The sequence below is a fragment of the Scyliorhinus canicula genome, chromosome 1 (genome assembly GCF_902713615.1).
Source record: "Scyliorhinus canicula chromosome 1, sScyCan1.1, whole genome shotgun sequence".
Taxonomy (NCBI): domain Eukaryota; kingdom Metazoa; phylum Chordata; class Chondrichthyes; order Carcharhiniformes; family Scyliorhinidae; genus Scyliorhinus; species Scyliorhinus canicula.
In genome coordinates this window covers 116,528,446-116,552,518 of record NC_052146.1, presented here as the reverse complement: position 1 = coordinate 116,552,518, position 24,073 = coordinate 116,528,446, and the positions used below count along the sequence as shown (strand labels likewise).

General features: G+C 46.6%; 1 protein-coding gene across 6 annotated transcripts in view; it reads left to right on the top strand.

Moving 5' to 3' along the window:
* The first annotated feature begins 7,171 nt into the window (after positions 1-7,171).
* The window catches only part of LOC119966537 (YTH domain-containing family protein 2-like), a 32,644-nt gene continuing 15,742 nt past the window's right edge, over positions 7,172-24,073 (top strand). For 4 of the 6 annotated variants that reach the window (XR_005460791.1, XR_005460790.1, XM_038798396.1 and 1 more), the window contains exons 1-3: positions 7,626-7,801; positions 10,485-10,564; positions 18,448-20,013. Coding sequence is in view for 4 of the 6 variants with exons in the window: in XM_038798396.1 (XP_038654324.1) it covers positions 7,711-7,801; positions 10,485-10,564; positions 18,448-20,013 (1,737 nt within the window). In the remaining 2 variants the exon portion in view is untranslated. The other 2 variants (XM_038798434.1, XM_038798424.1) reach the window with 2 other exon arrangements.

Below are 24,073 nucleotides of genomic sequence, written 5' to 3'. Positions count from 1 at the left end.
GTATCCAGATACCCCTCAATGCTTCTCCGAACCCTCTTACACACCTCCTCCTCCGCCAGCATCCCCACATCCAGGCGCCAGAGCGGGCGCTGGTCCCATGCCTCCCCCATCTCCAAATCAATCCAGTGCGGGGCATGGTCCGAAATCGCTATGGCCGAATATTCGGCATCCTGCACCCTCGGGATCAACCCCCTGCTCAGGACAAAAAAGTCTATCCGGGAATAAACCCTATGGACCTGAGAGAAAAAGGAATACTCCCGCGCTCTCGGTCTCCCAAACCTCCAGGGATCCACCCCTCCCATCTGGTCCATGTATCCCCTCAGCATTTTGGCCGCCGCCGGTCTCCTACCCGTCCTTGAACTGGACCGGTCCAGTGGGGGATCCAGCACTGTGTTAAAATCTCCCCCCATGATCAGGCCCCCTGCCTCCAGGTCCGGGATGTGGCCCAACAAGCGCCTCATGAAGCCAGCATCATCCCAATTCGGGGCATATACGTTCACCAGCACCACCTTCTCTCCCTGCAGCCTACCCCTCACCATGATATATCTGCCCTCCTTGTCATCCTCTGTAATTGATGGTTTAATATGATGCCTTCCGTCCATTAGCTAATACATTCTCTTTACTATGCACACCGTGGTAAATAAGGTAATGCTATTACTGGGACCGTGGTCACAGATACCGTGATAATCCGTCATACTATGTTGTTGTACTATGTCTTGTGAGGGGAGACCACACCAGCGCCTACTGACACCTCAGCTGCTGGCATGGAGGTGGCAGATATCCGTCATGCAGCAAGACCGTAAAAAGGTGAGGTGTGGATCTCCCCAGACACCTCCAACCCCATCGGCCTGGAGAACCCCGCTCCCCGGAACACCGGCTCGGGGGTCACTTGCCCCACGGGTGCTCCACCGCATCCTGGGCCCATTGACGCCTCAGTGCAGGCTACTGGGCCCTGCACCGCTTCAGCACAGGTCAGCAAGGGGGGGGGGGGGTTTCCTCATCACAGACCAACCTCGGCAAGCGGCCCCACTTCCTGAAGGGGGGGGGTTGAAATACATTGTGAGCCCCCCCCCCCCCCCCCCCCCCCACCGGTGCAGAGAGGCTGATGCCCTTCCCCCGCAAGAAAACTGAAAAAGAGAAACATATATTCACCCTTGAGCTGTTGCAGCTTCCCGAGCTGGACGCCTTGGGGTTGGGTGCGAGCGGGACCCCCAAAGGCTTGTTCCACCCGGTGCAGTTTTACAGCCCCAAGGAGTTTGTTTCCACCAAGCCAGAGGGCTGCGCCAGCTGCCTCGACTCAGTGTCATTGGGTGGTGTTGCCATGGAGAGCGCCCGCTTCCCTCCCCCCTCCGCCGCAACCTCTGACGCCGAGTGCCTCAATCTTCATTCTAGAGCTTTTCCCGGAATTGTTCCCAGATCTGTCCGGTGGACCAGTGTGACAAGAGGAGCTAAGGTCTGAGCCACCGCCTGCCTCTGGCCTGATACTCCCAGAGGAGCCTGCGAGGAACCAGTCTGTCGATGATCCGGGGGGTGGGATCGAGGCAGACCCAGGGTTGGTTGGTGGGTCCGCGCCGTCCGCCACATTTAACTCGATCCCAGACGGCGGCTGCCTGGATGAGGATGTCTGTTCAGTGGGGATCACGGGGGGAAGATTTTGAGTCCATCTGTAGCGAGGCAGTCAACTCCCTCGTTCCCCAGGGGAACTCTGTGATTTTCTACAGACAACCCGCAGTTTTTAAAAAATAAATTTAGAGTACCCAATTATTTTATCCAATTAAGGGGCAATTTAGCATGGCCAATCCACCTACCCTGCACATTTTTTGGGTTGTGGGGGTGAAACCCACGCAGACACGGGGAGAATGTGCAAACTCCATACAGACAGTGACCCAGGGCCGGGATTCAAACCCAGGTCCTCAGTGCCTTAGGCAGCAATGCTAACCACTGTGCCACGACAAACCGAAGTTGCTGAGACCGAGTGCAGCTAGCCCTCGACCGGTGGTCGGATTTGGTGCTGTTCATTAAGTGTTCCCAGGGTTGTCAGGAGGCAGGTGTGGGGTTAGTGCAAAGTTGGAGGGAATGCTGGTATTTTTGGTAAACGATTATGGCCCAAATTGGGATGACGTAGATTTTATGAGGCTGGTGTCAGGGAAGATTCCTGACTTAGACTCCCACCGGTTGATTATGGAGTTTAATACGGTTAAAGAACGAGCTTGGACTGGTTGAGTCCGAAGTTGATGACGGTGTGGGCAGTGGTGTGAAGGTGTTCATGGAGCACGGGGGGGGGGGCGGTGGACCTGTGGAGCTTTGGGATGTTGGCCCACCAGTTGAGGAAGCAAGAGGCAGCGAGGGAGATTGGCAGAGTGAAGGATGATAAGGGCATGGCGATGTTGGACCCGTAGGGGGTGAATGGCGTGTTTGAACTGTTCTGCAGAAATCTATACAAGTCTGAGCCCCTGGCGGACAGGGGTCTGGAGCAGTGTGGGTTGTACCACCTGATATTGTTACTGAATGTAGACGCCAAGCTGTTGGGGAAGGTGTTGGCTTCGCAAATCGAGGACTGCATCCCAGGGTGATAGGCGAGGATCAAATGGGTTTTGCGAAGGGGAGACAGTTGGCAGGGAACATGAGGAGGTTGCTCAATGTAACCATGATGCCTTCAGAGGGGCAGTAGGTAAATGGCGATGGACATGGTGAAGGCATTTGATCGGGTGGAGTTGGAGTATCTGCTGGATGTTTTGGGGTGATTTGGGTTCAGACAGGGGTTTGTGGACTAGGTCCGGTTGCTGTACAAGGCGCCGGTAACAAGTGTGAGGACGAAATGTGTAAGTTTGGGTTATTTTGGGCTGTATCGATGTATGAGGCCTGGGAGCCCGCTCTGCCCGTTGCTTTTTGCCTTGGAAACAGAGCTGCTGGCAGTGGCACTTAGGGTGTCGAGGGACTGGAGAGGGATTGAGCAGGTGGCGTGGGGGGCATCGAGCTCACGGTCTCATTATTTGCGGACGACCTGTTGTTATATATCGCAGACCCATTGGGCAGGTTCGGGGACATTATGGGGATTTTGGAGGAGTTTGGCCGGTTCCCCGGGGACAAATTGAATATGTGATTGAGACTAGAGGGCGGGAGAGGAGGTTGGGGGAGCTGCCGTTCAGGGTGGTGGGGATGAGCTTTAGATATTTGGGCATCCAGGTGACTCGGGGTTGGGTGCAGCTATCCAAGTTAAACCTAGCTCGGATGATGGAGCAGATGAAAGGGGACTTTTGGAGGTGGGATGCGCTAGCAGGGCAGATGCAGACAATAAAAATTACGGTGCTGCCAAGGTTACTTTTTGTGTTTCAGAACCTCCCAATTTGTGTCCTGAAATCGTTTTTAAAGAAGGTTAATGCTCTGATATCTGGGTTTGTGTGGACGGGGAAGACCCCGTGGGTTTGGAGGGTTTTTCTGGAGCGGGGGCTGGTGCTGCTGCTGAAGATGATGAACTACTACTGGGTCGCGAATATCGTTATAGTTAGGAAATGTGTTGTGGGGGAAGGGTTGTCGTAAGCTCGGATGGAGGCTGCATTGTGTAGGGAAACGGCATTGAGGGCTTTGTTATCAGTGCCTCTGCTGTTCTGCCGGCCAGGTACTCCGTGAGTCCAGTGGTGGTGTCGGCACTAAGGGTGTGGGGACTATGGAGGCAGCACTTGGGGCTGGAGGGTGCCTTGGTGTGGGCACCAATCTGCGATAACCATAGGTTTGCACCGGGGGTGTGGGGGGGGGGGGGGGAATGTTTTGGGGTGGCGGCAGGCAGGGATTGAGCAATTTGGTGATCTGTTCATAGGGGGCAAATTTGCAAAGTTGGAGGACATGGAGGAAGAGTACGAGCTGCTCAAGGGGATTGGGTTCAGGTACCAGCAAGTCTGGGATTTTGTTAGGAGAGAGGTGCCGTACCTTCCTGGGCTGCTGCCCCTGGGGTTGCAGGACACGGTGCTGTCGATGGATGAGATAGGGCAGAGAAAGGTGTCCTAGGTCTGCAAGGAGTTGATGGATTTGGAGGGGACCCTGGTGATGGATACATAACACAAGTGGGAGAACGAGCTGGGAGGGAATTTCGGGGCCAAGATGTTGGCTGAGGCCCTGCGGAGGGTGAATGCGTCCTCGTCATGTGCGAGGCTAAGCCTCATTCAGCACAAGGTAATACACTGTAGCATAGGGGTTAGCACTGTTGCTTCACAGCACCTGGGTCCTCGGTTCAATTCCGGCTTGGGTCACTGTCTGTGCGGAGTCTGCACATCCTCCCTGTGTCTGCGTGGGTTTCCTCCAGGTGCTCCGATTTCCTCCCACTAGTCCTGAAATAAATGCTTGTTAGGTGAATTGGACATTCTGAATTCTCCCTGTGTACCCGAACAGGCTCCGGAATGTGGCAACTAGGAGCTTTTCGCAGTAACTTCATTGCAGTGTTAATGTAAGCCGACTTTGTGACAATAATAAAGATTATTATTATTATTACATAGGGCACATATAATGGTAGTAAGGATGAGTAGGTTCTTTGACGGGGTAGAGGATAGCTGTGGGGTGTCCACGAATCACGTCCACATGTTCTGGGCATGTCCAAGGTTGAAGGAGTTCCAGCAGGGGTTTGCGGTCATGATGTCCGAGGTGCTGGGGCTGGAGGTGGTCCCGAGTCCAGAGGTGGGGTTTTGGAAGACCTGGGAGTCCAGGGGCTGAGGGAGGCCACTGTCTTGGTCTTTGCCTCCCTGATAGCCCAGGGACAGATCTTGCTTGGGTGGTGGGACTCGGAGCCACCAAAAGCGGGGTAGTCGGAGAGTGACAGAATTCCTGAGGCTGGAGAAGGTCAAATTCATCTTGAGCGGGTCGGCGGATGGGTTCATCCGGAGGTGGAAGCTGTTCATTGGTTTCTTTAAGGGATTTTAAGGTGTCAGCGTGGCGGGGGTGAATGGGGGGAGGGGTAAGGGAGTTAAAATGGGGAAGGTAGGATGGGAGAAGTGGGCGGTATTAGAGGAGCAGGGGGGAGTGGGTGGTGGTTGTTTATAATGTTTGGTTGTTCTTCTGCTTTTGTTTGTTTATATGCAAATACCTTGAATAAATTATGTTTTAAAACAAAGTTCCAGAGAATGCTTGTGGAGATCTTCTGGGATAAAGATACTGCACTGGGATGCTGCTGAGGTCTCCTGCTTAGGGAGGGCAGCCAGGTGCTGATATGTCTTTGTACCCAGGTGGCAGCTTTCCGCTTTCAGACCCTGCATTACCTTTACATTGAGTCTCTTCCACATTGGTGTGCCCTGGCGACGCATTTCTTCCGCCAGGTGCACGGTCTGAACTATGGCGTGCAGCTCCTGTTCATAGATCTGCAGGGTGTCCGTTACCCTGTGCAGGCGCTGCCCACCTCAGACCTTCTCAAAGCCTGGAGCATGGTCGCCTCGCACCGCAGCTCTCCCCCGACAGGAGTGGTGGCTGTCTTCAGGGAGCCACTACTCAGGGATCTGCACCTCCATCAATACCATTTCGAGTGGCTGGCAGAGGAGCGAGCTGTGGCTGCTGGGGTGACCAGAATCGGGGGCGTACTGGGTTGTGGAGGAGTGGGCTAGATGACACCCCACGAGTTAGCCCAACGAGCGGCGGTGGATGTCCAGATTGTGGCCAATGCCATCCGAGACCTCAAAACGGTCGCGCTCAGACCCGATGTCACTCATGGTCTAGAGGACACGGTGTGCGGTGGCATAATGTCTGAGCGAAACCAAACTTTGGACAGAATTCCACATTGGCCCCAGGCCCTGAAACTTCGCTCAGAGGCTGGGGCCCCACGATCCTAGTTGCCTCACGGAAATGCCCTGCGTGCCTTTTTGCACTGCGTGGAGGGGTTTCCTGTACGTGCTGTAGCTGCACACCCTTCACCTCCTTACCCTCGCCCGTTGCCCGGATATGTCATGGCGTGCCTTCATGCCATCTGGTGGCAGAGGTCCCCACTGGATCTCTCTCTATGGAGGAGTCCTCCCCTTCGATCTTGGACATGGGGTGGAGGGTGTTGCATACAGCAGTGCCATACAATTACTGATTGCACTGGTTCACGGACCCCAAGAAGCCTGACATTTGTGCGGCCTTATAGAGTCCATGGACCATGTCTATGTTATGTGTTATAGGCTGCACATCCTTTTTTGTTTTTTGACAAATCTTTTGTTGAAGTTTATTTGCACTTGACGCACCTGATCTACGGGCACCCGGTGTGGACAGGGGCAGAGAACCTCTTTGTGAACCTGCTCCTGGGCCTGGCAAAGCACGGCATTTATAGGTCCACGCTTTGGGCGACAGAAGGGGTCGTCCAATCAGACTGTCTGCCCCTATCCCACGGCTACATTTGCGGTTGGGTGACCCTTGAAAGACTTCATGCGGCGTCCACGGACACCATCAACAAGGCCTTCCATGCCTGGTGGGCACCGCAGGGGTTGGAGTGCTTTATTGCCCCTTTAATTGCACTCTCATTTGATGTTTTTAAGTTTCCCTTGACCTTTGTTACATAGAACATAGAACAGTACAGCACAGAACAGGCCCTTCGGCCCTCGATGTTGTGCCGAGCAATGATCACCCTACTCAAACCCACGTATCCACCCTATACCCGTAACCCAACAACCCCACCCCCCCCCCCCCCCCCTTAACCTTACTTTTTAGGACACTACGGGCAATTTAGCATGGCCAATCCACCTAACCCGCACATCTTTGGACTGTGGGAGGAAACCAGAGCACCCGGAGGAAACCCACGCACACACGGGGAGGACGTTCGGGCATTGCCCCTAACAGGAGCGGCCCTTGTTGCTTTGGCCCTCGGTTTACGTCCTTTCTTCTATTTAGTTGACCTCAAAAGAGTGTCCCATCCACGAAACCTGCACATCTTTGGGCATCCTTCTACGGATCTCCGTTCTGTTTGAATCTCAAATTTCCAGCACCCGCAGTATTTTGTGTTTATCTGAGATGTGTGCCGCCTCGTGAGATACCCCGTGGCACACGTACAAATCCTGTCGGCGGGCAGGGGGGTAATGCAAAAGGGCGTCAGGTTTTTTGGGGTGGGTGGGGCTTGTCTGGAGGGTAGTCCTCCCGGACGGCAGGCGGCGCTGCGGCGGGAAAAGCGCAGGAGTTGGGGCCGCTGTGATCCGAAGGGGGAGGGTTTGGGATGAGCCGATGTGCGGGGCGGGCGGCGCTCTTGTAGCTGGGTTTCCGCTGCGGCCCATGTGAGCGGCTCGGCCATTGTGTGAGGAGGGAGAGAGAGAGAGAGAGAGAGAGATTGCCAGCGAGCGAGCAAGCGGCACCGGCACTCCGAAGCGGGTGGTCGGCCCAGTTTTGTTTTTAACACAATAAACCCCCCCCACCCCTCCAGCGCGGATCGATCCACCGGGTGCCAGTCTGCTCGGTCGGTCAGAGAGAAAAAAAATAAATCCCCAGCCGCGCGGCGCCCTCCTGCACCCCCCCTCTTCCGTTCAGTCGGCGCGCTGTTGCAAGGCCGCTGGAGTCTAGCCCACAGCCTCGGGACTCGCTCTTATTTCCCCCCCTCCCCTCCCCTTCCCCACCCCCCCGACCTCGGTTCATGAAGAAATGTCGGCCACCAGCGTCCTGGACCAGGTAAGGATATGAGACCAGCCCCAGTTTGTGGATTATTTCGCCCCTTCCCAGCACCACCACCCCTTCCCTTTACACGGGGGCCGCAGCCTTGGCACTCGATTAATGATCTTTCCTCTTTTTTTTTTAAAACCTCTCTCTCCCTCTCCGCTCGGAAACCGAATGGCGCAGAGACCGAAAGGCCAAGGAAATAAAGGTAAGAAAATGCGGCCTCCTCCCTGCAGCTTGGGGCTGTCCGGTGTGTTTTATTTTAAAATGGTGGCTCGGCCGCGGGTGGAGGGCGGGGGGTGGGGAGGAGGGGGACTTTATTTAGAATCAATTCCCCTCCTCGCTGCTTCGGATCTGTTGAGGGAGGTTTCCTGTGTTTAGGGGAAGGAAAGCAGCACAGGCCTCAAAACCTGGGGCTCGAGTAAGGGCCAAGTCTCCAATGTACTTTGAGTTTTAACCGCCTCGACCTTAATTTTCTTTCCCCCCCCGTCTCCTCCCCCCCCCCCCCCCCAAGGGTGGGAACGGGAAATCTGCGATGAGAATTTAATTTTGTACAGAGATCCCCGATATAAAATGCACATCCCCCCCCCCCCCCCCCCAATGAACAGGAAGAATGACTAATGCATTTCATTTACATCCTTCATTGTAGATTGCATTTTTACAACAGAACAATTGCATTGTTGCTCGTAACTTGTACTTTCAGAGGTTTCGGGTTTTCAATTTGTCAAAGCATGTACATTTAACACCAGAGCAGAGTTTTTAAGTACAATTAAACACATTTATAGTTGCAAGACACTCCTTGAATGGGGGGGAGGGGAGAACATTTCACCATTTTTGTTGAATGAGTTTGATATGTGTTGCAATCGAATTTTTACACTGCAGTTGTCCATTTAAAAATATAGCCTCTACGTAAATTTTATAGATTATTTTTAACTTTCTGCTGTTTGAAAGATTGGCTTTTTTAGCTGCAATTCTTTGGCATAATTATGCTGCAAATGTTTTGTAGAGCTCAGTTGTGAATTGATAGCTTTGATATTTTAAATAGCCAACCAAAGATCATTGCTATTGTGCTTTTCCTCTCCCAAGTCCTGGGGCTGCATGCCCTTTGTTTCCACTCTGTTAAAAGTCTTCCCATTCTTGGCTTTTGTTTTCATATGGCCCTTTTCTCGCAAGAAGCCACGGACATGTCAATACCCATTCATTTGGAGAAGGCTCATTCATGTCCAGTTTTAGAGGTGCAAAGTATTTTGATGCAGCTCTGGGAAAAATAAGTAACCACTGTTTGCATGACAATGCTGCCCTTAATCATAGATATATGGCAACCAATCATTATTTGATGCAGAATGTTCATTTGAGAGGTAATTGATTTTCCAGCCATCCAAAATGTGTCCCCTGCCCATCACAAGTTAATTACTTTAGTGTTAAATCACCCTAACCTTTCTAGACAATTTCCAACATTCCCTTTCGGTGAGGCCATTCCAAAAGCATTCATCTTTTGCTTGTGCATTGCTGTACTAAAATGCTAATGGGTCACGATCTTCAAGTTTAAATAAGCACAGTAAATGAGGAAACTATTAATGTAGAAGCAGATCTCAATGGCCGCAATTCATGTGGTGAATTAAAGTAAAAAGCCTTTTTGATTGACCAAGTCACGTTACTCAACTTGTCTGATAAATTAATATGATCTTTAGGATCTAGTCTGTGGAAAAGTCCTTCTGGATCCTCAGCTAGCTTTGCTGTTTGAACTATAAACACTTGGGCAGCAGACACACGTGCTTCTATTGCTGTACATTTTATGTTTGTAAAAACATGTTGGTTGTAAAACATTTCTGTTTAGTACAGGGCTTTCTGGAGTCACTGGCTTACTTAAAAGAGATAATTTACTCGTCCTGATTAAAATTGTGGCGTGCATAGTATGATTTTAGAATGTGTATTGTGCTGTGCCTCGGTATGCTTTGCAAGATTCCTAAACTGTGCTGACTCACTAGGATACCATTTCAATTGGCTAGCCCCTGTGTGCTAGTCGGGATGTTAAACATGTTGTTCGACTGGAAGGGCCATCACTATTGGATGAAATCCTCAATATAACTAATACCATAGTTGAGCACATTCCAGTAGGTGAGATGAATAGTGATCAGGGGCAGTAACAGTGAATGATTCAATGCTTTGTCGCCCTGGGCTGCTTTGGAACCTCTCACTTGCATTCTGGCATAGATTGGAACTTTCAGGTGTCTGACTAAGCAACACACAAGGTGGTGTATTGATCAGCTGACTCAGTGAAGAGTTCTGCTCATTTCATTTTCTTTCTTGAAACCTGCAGTTGATGTAAAAGCAACTGTGTAATGGCACCCTCTGTTTTACCACAACCAGTAAGCTGTGTTTATTGAAAGAGCTGGTTGAGGCTATTATCACTGAAAGATATCTGGGATTTGTGATTGAGAATATACACAGTTAAAGAAAACATGTGATGAGAAAGCCAAGCTGCTATTCATAGGCCTTGAGCTTGTTATCCTGGCAAGAATGTTGTATCTTTGAAGGGCTGCACCACACGCTTGTCTGGCCTACTAACTAAATACACTGCATGGTGAGCCAGTGAGTCATGCTGACCAGACCCTTGGTTGGAAGTGCTGGAGTAGGTGTCTGATTCCCTGCTTGTTGAGTGTTGCTATCTAGACTTAGGACTTCATGAGAGGATACAACTGGAGGGCCAGCAAAAAGTGTTTTAAAAAAGTCAAGAGTTTTGCCTTCATCAAATTCTATTTCAGCTCTTGCTTACCAGATTCAGCATTTAATTTCATATTTTGAGGCTAGTACTATTGACGGGTAACTGCTGTAATGGCCAAATAGGATTTCCAGTTTTCACTAAATCTTTTCCTCCAATTTCATTATAGTGCAAAATGGAGCTGTTCATCAAAAGGATGCACTAAACGACGATGACTTTGAGCCTTATTTGAGCACTCAGACCAGGCAGGTGAGTGTGCAAGAATTGTTTAGCAATTTATGGAGTGGGAGTTGAAGAGGAAATGGATAGTGTTCCGTCCGTTTTAAATATGAAGTGCTGGAGGTTGTGATGGTGATGGAGGGAGCAGTTCCATATGCTTACAAAATAAAATTGGCGGTGTCTTTGCGTTAATTGTAAATTCAGTTGTTGAATGGACCGGCTTCCTTAAATTGGTTGGGAATTTGTTCGGGCAAGTTAGGACAGAAATTTTAGGAATCATTTGCAACAGCCATGTGCACTTGAATATTCCTTCTGGAGTTGAAGAATTTATACTGTCTGGGCGTATTGTTGTTCCTGGATTTGTTGTTGGGGGTATTAGAGATAAATCTCTATCCTGTATTCTCGCCTCTTCCTTTTCTTCCAACATCTCATCTGCGGCCTCGTCTAGATTCTCATTTCTGAGTGCCCAAAATTGGAAACGTCATTTCCTGTGAATTGGAGGGAAAAAAAGTCCAGTACAAATGACGGTATACGATTGCAAAATGGGGGCTGTTTTCCATAGCGTATCAATCCAGTTTTTCACAAAATGGTATCCAATGCTTCTCCTTGTAAGTGTTTACCCCTGGCAAGTCTGAAATGGTTTACCCTGGTTCCTCAGGCTGTGACCTCTGGTTCTGGACGCACCCATCATTGGTAATATCTTCCCTGCATCTACCCTGTCTAATCCTGTTACAATTTTATAAGTCTCTATGAAACCCCCCCCCCCCCCCCCCCCCCCCCCCCTCATTCTTCTGAACTCCAGTGATTTTGCGATCTTTAGTGTTGTGACGACAGGCACTCTGCTTTTAGCTACCCTTTTAACCAAACTTTGCATTAAAGGCATTGAGTAAAGCAGGTTGTTGATGGAGCCGGAGTTTCTGTTTGACGTACTGTCATATACTGTAGATCTCGTTGGTTAGTTTTTGGAATAACCTGCAGAAAATAGCTCAATTTACCAAATCGTATAAATTGAGCATCTTGCAAACTTGGATCTTTTGCGGGTTCTTTACACCAATTTAGCAACAATACCATTTATGTGGCGTCTTAATATTTCACCAGGATTTCTGCGCTTCGCAACCAATTACTTAGAATCATAGAATCCCTACAGAGCAGAAGGAGGCCATTGAATCTGTACCGGCCCTAGGAAAGAGTACCCATGCCTCCACCCCATCCCCGTAACCCAGTAACCGCACCTAACCTTTTGGGCACCCAGGGGCACTTTAGCATGGCCAGTCTATTTTTAAAAAAATGTATTTTTATTCTCCTTTTTCACATTTTCTCCCAAATTTACACCCAACAATAATCAGTAACGAATGTAATGTCAATCCCCATATCAATAACAACGATCCCACCAAACCCCAAACATTAGCCCACATGTGAACATAAACAAATGACAAAAAAGAATTGGGAATTACCCATAGTCACTGTTGACACATACAGCCCCTCTCCCTCCCAGCCCCCCCAATATTTGATGTAATCCAATTTTTGAAAATGCATAATGAATAACGTCCATGAATTATAAAACCCCTCTGTCCTTCCCCTCAGTTCAAATTTGACCTTTTTCAAGCGTCAAGAATTCCAGCAGGTCCCCCCGCCATGCCAGGGAACAGGATGGAGAGGTTGATCTCCACCCTAACCGGATCTGCCTTCGGACGATCAATGAGGCGAAGGCTACAACATCTGCCTCCGCGCCTGGGACCAGTTTCACGTGCACCACTTTAATGATTACCCTAAAAAAAACTTCCAGTAACCCTCCAGTTTTGGACTGGACCAAAACATATGAACATGGTTTGCGGGGCCTGCGCAACATTCACACACACCTTCTACCCCCTCAAAGAGCTGGCTCATTCTCTCCCTTGTAAGGTGTGCTCTATACACCAACTTCAGCTGTATCAGCCCCAACCCCTCTCACGAGGTGGAGGCATTCACCCTCTGGAGCACCTCACACCAGAACCCTTCCTCCATGCCCTCGCCCAACTCTTCCTCCCACTTTGCCTTGATCTCTTCTAGTGTCGCCTTCTCCTCCACCAAAATAGCCCCGTAAACTGCCGATACTACCCCCTTCTCTAGTCCCCTGTCGTCAGCACCAGCTCCAGCAATGTGGAAGCTGGCTCTGCCAGGAGCTCTGTATCTCCTTTCTGGCAGTCTCGAACCTGCATGTATCTAAATATTTCCCCCTGCTCCAGCCCATACTTCGCTCTCAGCTCCTTCAATCCCGCAAACCAAGAACCAAGGCCCCCAAGAAACAAATATTTTAATGTCCTAATTCCTTTCTCCTCCCATCTCCCTAAATTTCTGTCCCACCTCCCTGGTTCAAATTTATGGTTCACCCAAATTGGCATTTCCCTTGACCCTGCCCCCAACCCGAAGTGCTGATGAAACTGCCTCCAAATTCTCAAATAAATCTATTACTACCAGAGTATGGCCAATCCATTTAACCTGCACATCTTTGGACTGGGGGGAAACCGGAGCACCCAGGCACAAGCACGGGGAGAAAATGCAGACTCCAGAAACCGTCCCCCAAGGCCGGAATTGAACCATGGTCCCTTGTGCTCTTGAGGCCGAAGTGCTAACCACTGTGCCACCATGCTACTCACTCACTTGTGCATACATATGCAGCAACTAATTTCCACACAGTTCTCAAAAGGAAAATGAGACCAGTGACTGGTAAATCAGTTGGTTTCAGTTACTGAAGAACAACCTGCTTATTCCATGATAACTATGGGGTTGTAAATTCACTTCAGCTGAAACGGCCTTGCTTTAATGTCCAACTCCAAGACAGCATCTCTAGCAATGCAACATTTTAGTACTGCATTTGAGGGGCATCTTAAATTATCTGCTGATTGGGTACAAGAGAGCTACGAATGGAATCAAGCCATTTTGAGGACAAGTACTTCACTGTTTTCTCAAAGTTTGTAATGAACCTTTATGTACCTCATTAAGTGGTTATATACTTTACCTAATTTCAAAGTCTCTTCTTCCAGTAGTTTATTAATAAATCCTGAGCTTCCCATTTGATTTGAAGTTGTGGCCCATTATACAGCATAAGTTTTTTTTTTAACGTGGTGGGTAATGCATGTGAACTCTTGCTGTTAGTTCTGAGGTTCCAGGCAGCATGGTGGCGCAGTGATTAGCATGAAGACCCAGGTTTGATCCCGGCCATGGCTCACTGTCTGTGTGGTGTTTGCACATTCTCCCAGTGTCTGCGGGGGTCTCACCCCCACAACCCAAATATGTGCAGGGTAGGTGGACTGGCCACCCTAAATTGCCCCTTAATTGGAAAAAATAATTGAGTACTCTTTTATATAAATTTTTAAATTATTGGTTGTTTCTTTCCCCACCCAAGTATATTTAGGCGTGGCTTTGGAGACTTAAACTGCTGTGATTTATCTGGAAACAAATTTCATTGTCTATCTATTAATTGTCTTCAGTAATTTCTTTGATAGGGAGGAGGGTTGTTATTTGCTGGAGGGTGGAAAGCTAGTGGGAAGCAAATCAAACACTGAGGAGTGATAACGCACTGTTGCAGCCAGCCTGTCCTACTTCCAATGAGGAGAAGCTACAACCAACTTGGTTTGCTAATCTGTATTTAAACAGATGCCTCTGTTTCTTTAAAAAAAAAGCTAAATATCTTTTGGGAATAATCCTCACCCAGATGTTTGAAATGTCATTTTCAAAATGTTTCGGGGACAGGCTAATCAGATCTTAGGATGAAAGTTTATTTGCCTATATTTCAAAGAGCTTCATTGCTCTGGAGGCTAAAATAGAGACAACTCTAGGGCAGATTAGAAAGGTGTAATCCATACAGAAAGGCCAATTGCTTCACTTCTCAAAGGCTTTCTTAAAACAGCCCTTCCCTGCCCACCTCCCCCATACCCAGTCAGCTCTCTGCCATAAAAACCATTGTTCAATTACGAGGTTGTGCGAGTTAACTGGTTTTAGCCAGGACATCAAAAATAAGCTAAAATTGGTCATGGTGTCCTTAGTTTGGGATATAATTAGTTCCCACTACTCTCTAGTGATTTCCCATTCTCACTTCTGGTGATGTGACCATTTAGTGAGGGTTTAGTTGTGATCAAGGACGGGCATGGGGTCAGCTTCAATATATGTTAAGTTAAATGCCTTCCCACTCTTGGACTGCTTGTCCAGTGCCTAATCAGAGCTCGTCAGTTCAACATCTGGAAGATCAAGGCCATAATTCTTGAACCCCCCCCCCCCCCCACGGTAAACGCCACTTACTTTGCAATCCATTGATTCTCCATCTCTAGGTCGCCTTCGTGCTGAGCTTTCCCTATAACCAGTTACAGCCCCTGCCCCTTGATTCACTCCTCGGGTACCCATCATCTTTGTACTGGTAACTTGAGCCTTTGACTACTGTGTACCTTTTCTTTTGAATTCTCTGCTTAATGCTCTTAGAAAGCATTTCCCATCTTTCCAATCAATCTTTTGTACACCCTTCTCTTTCTGGCTACAAGTTTCGGCTTCACCAGATTATTCCTTTTGTTAGGTGGGATCAGTCAGTCTTGTAAACAGCTCTTGGCTGTTGCAGTAGATTTTATACCGTCTGTGTGCATGATCCAGACTTTTAATGATATAGGTCTCCCGTGATCTTTGTCTTTTACACGTGTCCTAATCTTTTTGGAGGCATACTCAGAAACCTATCAGGAAGTTGACAGCTTGTCTTTGCATAGTACAGAATAACGAGTGGAACAAGCTCCTCCATGTTAGCCTTTTTTAAAAATCGCTAACTACCTTGCTGCATTCTCCTACTGATCAAAGCTACCTCCTGTAGCATTCTGTTTAAAACGTGACTGACTTTCCAGGCATCTCTAGAAAAGACTGCAAACATATGGGTGCGTGCTCTCTTGTTTCCTGTCCCTTATGGAACTTGCTTAATGCAAAGATCAACCGAAGGGGATGTTCCATCCCTAAGGAGTCCATATTTTCTCAAAACACCTGAGGTGCGACCATGACTGTTCCTGATTTATCTGGCTGGCGACTTCAGTCTGGTTTTTATTCGCTTTCTCTAGTTGAAAGCATTTTCTTCCAGTCCAGTGCATATTCCATTTTTAAAAAACATGATGCTTAAATTAGCTCCATCCATTCCATAAGAAAAATAATTCAAATTCAGAAAGATCAGTGTCTTAATGTTAATTTTTGTTGGCTGCTATTTGTGGAGTACCCTGGGTATCCTTTGTATAGCTCGATGCCAGTTGTTGATGCTGCCCCTGGTCTACTTGTCTTCATGCTCGCAGGATGACCAGTTGTTTTCTAGTGCTCCTGTCTTGTTCTTGACACCTTTGATAGGAACAGAGACATTACCAGTGCCCTTCCCAGTCAGGGTAGCATAGCACAGCAACACTACATGAAAGTAAGTATTTTTTTAAATTTAGAGCCCCCAAATCATTTTTTCCAATTAAGGGGCAATTTAGCGTGGCCAATCCACCTACCCTGCACATCTTTTGGGTTGTGGGGGTGAAACCCACGCAAACACGGGGAGAATGTGCAAACTCCACATGGACAGTGACTCGGGACTGGGATCGAACCCGGGTCCTCAACACCGTGAGGCAGCAGTGCTAACTACTGTGCCGCCCCTTGATGAAAGAAAAGTTTACAGGAGTCATTGCTTTTCCCTGAATTTGTTTACTGGACTATTTATTTATTAGACAGATGTAATTGGAAGACCCAAGCATTCTCCCCTCTTCTCTCTCTCTCTCTCTCTCTCTCTCTCTCTCTCTCTCTCTCCTCCTCCTCCTCCTCCTCCTCCTCCTCCTCCTCCTCCTCCTCCTCCTCCTCCTCCTCCTCCTCTCTCTCTCTCTCTCTCCCCCCCCCCCCCCCCCCGGAAATAAAGTAACAGTTCTTTATTTTGTTTTGCTAGTAATTGGAGCGACCGTTAGCCATCTTTGAGCTCCCAGCTTTCTATCTGAATGTCTAATGGGAGTTGTTGCAGCAGGATTGAATAGAAGAGTTGTCATTTCTCCATTGCAGTCTTGTAATTAGAATGTAGTATAATTGTTCATATAGTTTGGGCTTCAGCAATCAGGACAAAGGCTACACTTGTGTATTTCTGTGGAGATGTTTATGGCCAAATTACTTTGCAGAATTCGAAAACCACTTGACGAAGCAAAATCGTTTAAAGCTATTTATTTTTTAAAATATTTTTTATAATGAGATGAATCCTTGTTCTGTTTGTTTTATGCTGACCCATTCATTGTAGAGTTATTTATTTTAACTGTTTGTATGTTCTGTAATGTTTCTAATGTTTTTTCCCTGCTTAGGCTCTGGAGGCAAAATTGCTGACTCCTGTTCCTAGGTCATGTGTTCTAGGGAGGAGATGCTCTGGCTGATTTTGCAATCCACCTCTTGGCCTGTAGCATTGTAGGTAACAGATGAGGAACATATCAGCCATGATAGAATGGTGGAGCAGACTCGATGGGCCAAATGGAATTATCATAGAATCTCGAGTGCAGAAAGAGACCATCCGGCCCATCGAGTCTGCTCCAACCCTTTTGAATGCCCACACTACCCCCGTCCAATTCTTGCAACCCAAGGTGCAAATCTGCTCCTATATCTTATGAACGTATCTGTTTCTCGTAATTAAGAAGCAAGAGGGGTGAAGAAATAATTTCATATTTTTAAACCATGTTTATGCTTGCCTACGTGAGGGATATTAGTGCAAAGGAAGGGAAGTGATTCACCCAACAACTTTAAATTTAATCTATGGCACCTTTTAGTCAATAAAACATCCCAATGTGCTTTTAAAAGAGCATTGTAAAATGAAAATATGATGCCTTGCTATGTTGAGATAATGTTAGAATAGATGACCAAAAGCTTGTTCAAAGTGATAGGTTTTAAGGGCTGTGTTAAAGTGAAGTGTAGAGCCTGAGTTGTAGGGAGGGTATTCCAGGGACTGGGTCCTAAATTGAGATTGACACTAATGATCATGGCACAGATGACTTTAGGATGGGAAATTAGATCTCCATGGCCTTTAATAAAATTGAAGTGTGCAAATGATTTCTTAACATGCCACGTTCCAACCTCAAGCTGTATTCCAGGAGACGCCAGACAAGTTTGATCATTGGGCAGGAATAATATTGAATTGTTAACACCTGTTAAAAATTTCAGGCGGCATGATCAGCACTGTTGCTTCACAGAGCCAGGGATCTGGGTTCGATTCCTGACTTGAGTCACTGTGTGGAGTCTGCACGTTGTCCCCGTGTCTGCGTGGGTTTCCTCCTGGCGCTCCAGTTTCCGCAAGTCCAGAAAGACGCATTTGTTAGGCAATTTGAACATTCTGAATTCTCCCTCTGCGTATCCAAACAGGTGCCAGAGTGTGGTGACTAGGGGATTTTCACAGTAACCTTATTGCAGTGTTAATGTAAGCCTACTTCTGACAATAATAAAGATGATTAATAATAATGTGGAGATTTAGAAGAAACTTGAGGCTGGATAAGCCTAAGGGTTTATTTGATTCAGAACTTTTCCAGCTTGTGTATGGTATATACTTTTTCTGCTTTCTTTTACATTTGAGTTTCCAAAATGCAATATTTCCAGTCAGACAAGTCTATTATTTAAGTACCTCTGTGAAGATTGCGGGAGCTTAATAACTATGGGGCACTGTGCTGTACCTACTGTATAGTCCAAAGATTCCTGGGGGATTTCCTTTTACTTTCCCTAACAAGTGATGACGGTTTAAATGGATGCAAGTAGAAACTTCACATACCCACCTTAATGTGTTACAATCCAAGTGATATTGCTGAGCACTTTTTTGACAGCTGTTGGTTTGATTATGCGAGTTCACTTCAACTCTTGTTGTTTACTCGTACTTATGCACCTTTCCTTAATGAATATTTTCATCTTTTGTTTTTAAACAGAACAATACATATACTGCCATGTCTGACTCCTACCTACCAAGTTACTATAGTCCATCTATAGGGTTCCAGTATTCATTAAGCGAGGCTGCCTGGTCTACAGGAGGAGACCCACCTATGCCCTATCTGACATCGTATGGACAGCTGAGTAATGGAGAGCACCACTTCCTACCTGATGCAATGTTTGGACAGCCAGGAACTTTGGGGAACACTCCTTTCCTGAGCCAGCATGGGTTTAATTTCTTTCCTAGTGGTGTGGACTTCTCGGCATGGGGGACCAGCAGTTCTCAGGGACAGTCCACTCAAAGCTCGGGCTATAGCCCCAGCAGTTATGCCTACCCTCCTAGCTCTTTGGGTGGAGCAATGATGGATGGACAGTCGGCTTTCACGAATGAGACGCTGAATAAAGCACCAGGTATGAATAGCATTGACCAAGGTATGGCAGGACTGAAGATAAGTGGTGGTGAGGTCGCCAGTAACGTATCTAAAATGGTAGGTTCTGCTGTTGGGAGTAATCCTATATCGACTATTTCAAATAATGCAATACCTTCTAATCCCATGCCACCAACTACTATCGCTCCCCCGAAGCCAACTTCATGGGCAGATATTGCAAGCAAGCCAGCAAAACCCCAACCCAAGAAGGCAAAAGGTGGATCTAGTGGACCATCCCTTCCACCACCTCCAATTAAACATAATATGGATATTGGTACCTGGGACAACAAGGGAACTGTGGCCAAAAGTGCTCCTCAACCATCAAATCAAGCCAGTGGCCCGCAGCAAAACCAGCCACCTCCGCTGCCAGTAAACCAGCAGGTGGTGAACATGCAGCCACAGCAAGTGTCGTCTGGCCAGCAGCAGCAGGTGCCGCCGCAGCCAGTACAGCAGCAGCCACAGCCAAACCGCTGGGTTGCACCCCGCAACCGGGCAGCTGGCTTTGGTCAAAATGGAGTGGATGCTGGAGGCATTGGTCTGGCACATGGCAATTCAAATTCTGCTTCAGTGGAAGCACATCCAGTCTTGGAGAAATTGAGATCTGTCAACAACTACAACCCCAAGGATTTTGACTGGAATCCCAAACACGGACGAGTTTTCATCATTAAGAGCTACTCTGAGGATGACATCCATCGCTCTATAAAATATTCCATTTGGTGTAGTACCGAGCATGGCAATAAGAGACTGGATGGAGCATATCGTACCATGAACGGCAAGGGTCCTGTTTACCTCTTGTTTAGCGTCAATGGGAGTGGTCACTTCTGTGGTGTCGCCGAGATGAAGTCAACTGTGGACTACAACACTTGTGCTGGGGTGTGGTCTCAGGACAAGTGGAAGGGGCGGTTTGACGTGAGGTGGATTTTTGTGAAGGACGTGCCCAATAGTCAACTGCGGCACATTCGTCTGGAAAATAATGAGAATAAACCTGTCACCAACTCCCGAGACACTCAGGAGGTGCCCTTGGAAAAAGCCAAGCAGGTTCTGAAAATTATTGCCAGTTACAAGCATACGACCTCCATTTTTGATGACTTTTCTCATTACGAAAAACGTCAAGAGGAGGAGGAATGTGTTAAAAAGGTTGGTCATGCTAAAAAATGTTAAATGGAAGATTGTAATGTGCTGAAAATTGTCCAGCTTGGAAGCCCCTGCAAGCTTTTGAGTACCATGTTAAGTTTCATTTTTCACATACAAAATATCTTATTTACTGGATATTTTCATTTTGATTCTCATTATGTCTGAGTTGATAGCTTATAGAATTAGATTTTTCTAAGTAATGCCACTAGAATTTCAATAAACATGGTAGGGGTATAAAATGGCCAATGACCACTTGAACTGTAACTCCAACATTATAGATGTTGCCCATTCAAACTTGGACAGAGTAGAGCATTGAGTTGAGAGGTCAAGTGGTGAGAAAAATTTAAGGCATGAATTTGGGGTGTTGCATAAGTATATCGTACAATAAAAGTGAAATGTGATTTTTCTTTTTACTAATAATACTTGCAAGAAAGACCAGTGGCAAGACCAGTCACTTGCACAGTTTAATGAATGCTGTGGACAAATTTATTTGAAGGATTGGGATGCAGCTCATGACCAAGCTTAAAGCACGTATTTCTCCAGAAATGCTAGTGTGCATTCCATTCCCTTCTGTTTGTCGAAAGTAGAAAAAAGTAATAAAGACCAACCATTTGAATTGATCATAAAGGCTACCTGAAATCTCTGGGGGTGAGTTGGTGCAATGGGTTAGTCTCTGGATTTTCACCACTGGGATAAATAATGTAGGTGCCGGGTATACCCAATGACTTTGGTAGCATCTGGTGAACGCTTCATTCTCTCACCACATGCTGCCGGACTGGCTGAGCTTTACCAGCATTTTGTTTTTCAGTATCTGTAATATTGCTTTTATTTCTCCACCTAGACTTGGGGTCCAGCCAGACTGATGGGTTGAGCGTTCTTTTCACTGAAATGGTTGGTAGCAATTCAGCCCCATCCTGATTGTCCACAACTATCCCTAATTTGGGATGGTGTTGACGATGAAAAAAATCACATCAACTTGTGCAGTAAATGAAAAAGCATTATTTGTACTACAGGGGGCATTTTCTAAACTTGAGGTGCAGTAGGGAGACTGCTGCTCCACATCCAAGCATGGTGAGGAAGGAACAGTGTGCCAAAAGCTAGTGATTCAAAACAAACCTGGTATCTAAAATATTGCAAAACAAATCCCATGTATTCTACTGGGCAAAGCTGTTCCTTTGATTGATACCCCATCCAAGTGCTTAAGCATCCACTGTTTGTGTATTGTGGCTGTAATATGCACTATCTACAGGGTGTACTGTGACAACTCAGCACCTCCTAAATGCACAACCTCCGTCATTTGAAAGGACAGGCACACTGTGCTGATGGGAATACCATTGTCTTAATGTTACTGACCATCCGGACTTGAAAATATATGGCTAAATAAAGATCCTTAACTGTGTTGCGGGAACACCCTCGCTGTAACTGTTTAAGAAGGTAACACACCACCTCCTTCTCAAAGGCATGAAAGATGGGCAACAGGTACTGACCTTGCCAGATAATTAAATTTTCAGGTTACTATAATCCAATTCAAATTGATTAAATAACTACAGGGTTAATTGTTTTAGGAAATACATGAGATCTAAGTATTTTAATCAAGTGAAAGCTAAATGTTCTGGTTGGATTCTATATTTCATTGGCATCAGATAATATATTAAGTTGTATTCTGGGCTGAGCAGTGGATTTGGGTACTGTATGGAAGTTGCGTTAACCTCTCGCTGATGTATTTTTTGGAATGAGTATAGGTAATTTCTGGTAGATCCACGTTCACAGAAAAAAAAACTCCCTGCAGTTAAAGTCAAATGGGTTCCCAGTTACAGGATTGTAATGAAAAATATCAAACTGATGTGCTGGAAGCTACTCTTCTAAAGATTCAGGCTGGGGAGGGGCGTCCATATCTAACACTCGCTAAGTTGAATTTGAAAAATACTTGATATTGAAACTCCTTTCCATTGTGATGAGGTAAGAGGTCGTGGGTTCAGTCCTCGCTTCCAAGACTTTGTGCATAGCATCTCAGCTAACATTGTGCTGCATTGCCAGAGGCGCCCTCTTTGGCGAAGACGTTGATGGGAGATCCTGTGCACTTTTTGGTGGGTAGATGCTGAAGATTCCACAACACTCTGTAGAAAATGCATCCCAATAGTTGATTTTAGGACCTTGCTGTGTAATTAATGAGCTGGGCATCCTGAAAGGAATGCTGAATGGGGGTGAGGGGAGGAAGGGTGGGAGACAGCTCATGCAGAGAATAAACAATGGCAGGTCAGTTAAGATCAAATAGCCTGTTTGCTGTTAATTCTGTGCAAATATATGCAACTGTCGGCACAAAAAACATTTTGTTCAGTGCTTTGATATGACATATTGCTCTAGTATGTAAGTATTTTATCATTATCTTATCATCAATATGCACATTTCCTTCAAGAATTATCCAGCATGAATCATTCTGTGTATGTGGAATGACAAATCTGAGTGGTACCAAATATAGCATTTTCATGGCTCAACCTGAATGGCTGATAACTACTCAACTCTACCTCTTTAGAACGATCTGATATGTGCTTTTCAAAGCAGAGGTTGATGCTGTTTCAGGCACTTGACAAGCAAGTAATCCAAAATGTCCCCCACTTCAGTTGACTGTTTTATAACCACATGCTGTTCTGCACTTTTCCAGTTACTGAATTTTATGACTTGATTGTGTACTCATCATCTGGGCATTGGAAACTTAAATAAATATTTAAACTTTTAGCAAGGGGGGGGGGGGTGTTAAAGAATCAGCTTCATATTTGAGACTCAAATAAATTGCAGCATGAGTTACATGCAGATGAAAGCTGATAATGTAACTGAAGCCTAGCCTCGTCCCTATGTAGCATTGAGATTGGCAAACAACTCGCTCGATTTTCTGTGAGAATGCCATGGCTTGTGCACTAAATTGTGACTGAGTTAAAATTAATTTCACTTGGCTGTCTCTCCCAAAGAGTTTTGATTCAAGTCCAAAGATTACATTTTTGGGTGAGACATCAGATGGACATAAAAGATCCCATGTACTATAAGAGCAGGAGAGTTATCACCAATGTCCTGATTAATATTTGTCCCTTAATTAACAACACCAAAACAATTACCTGGTCATCACATTGCTATTTGGGAGCTTGCAGTGTGCAAATTAGCCGTCGTTATTCCTACACTCAAGTGACTATACGTCAAAAGTATTAATTGGCTGTCAAGCGCTTTGTGGGTTCTGAGACTTGTGATTTAGAATGATGGGAGACAATGTCTGAAATACCTTATAGCCAATTTGCATCCTTGACCTGAAATTCCGTTTGAACTGTTGAAATGTTCAGGTGTAGGGGCAGCACGGTGGTGCAGTGGTTAGCACTGTTTCCTCTCAGCGCCGAAGTCCCAGGATGTCCATGTGGAGTTTCCACATTCTTCTCGTGTTTGTGTGGGTTTCACTCTCGCAACCCAAAGATGTGCAGGATAGGTGGGTTGGCCATGCTAAATTGCCCCTTAATTGGAAATAATGAATTGGGTACTCTTAAATTTAAAAAAAATGTTCAGGAGTATATCCATTTCTTCTTCATACATCCTCTAACTCGCTATCCCAAGTCAGTGCTTCAGTGTAATACCAAGGGATGCTGCACTGTTGGAGATGGGAGATATTCTATAAATGGCAACCTCTCTGGTCAGAAAAATCCCACGGCCTTACTTTGAAGACTGGAGAAGTTATCTTTGATACTAGTGGTATTTATCCCTCAGCCAACATCGCATTATTGTCTATTCAATATTACCTTGCTGTGTGCACATTGGCTGCCATTTCTCCTATAGTATAACAGACATGCTTCAAAAATATTTTGAAAAGCATTTTGGGGCATCCTGAGGTTGCAAAGTGCTATATACATGCAAATTTGTTTTCTTTTTAGGTTTCGCTTTTTTTTTGTGGTCCTTTTTAATGGTTAAAGTACCTAATTCTTTTCCCAATTAAGGAACAATTTAGCATGGCCAATCCACCTACCGTGCACATCTTTGGGTTGTGAGGGTGAGACCCACGCCGACACTGGGAGAATGTGCAAACTCC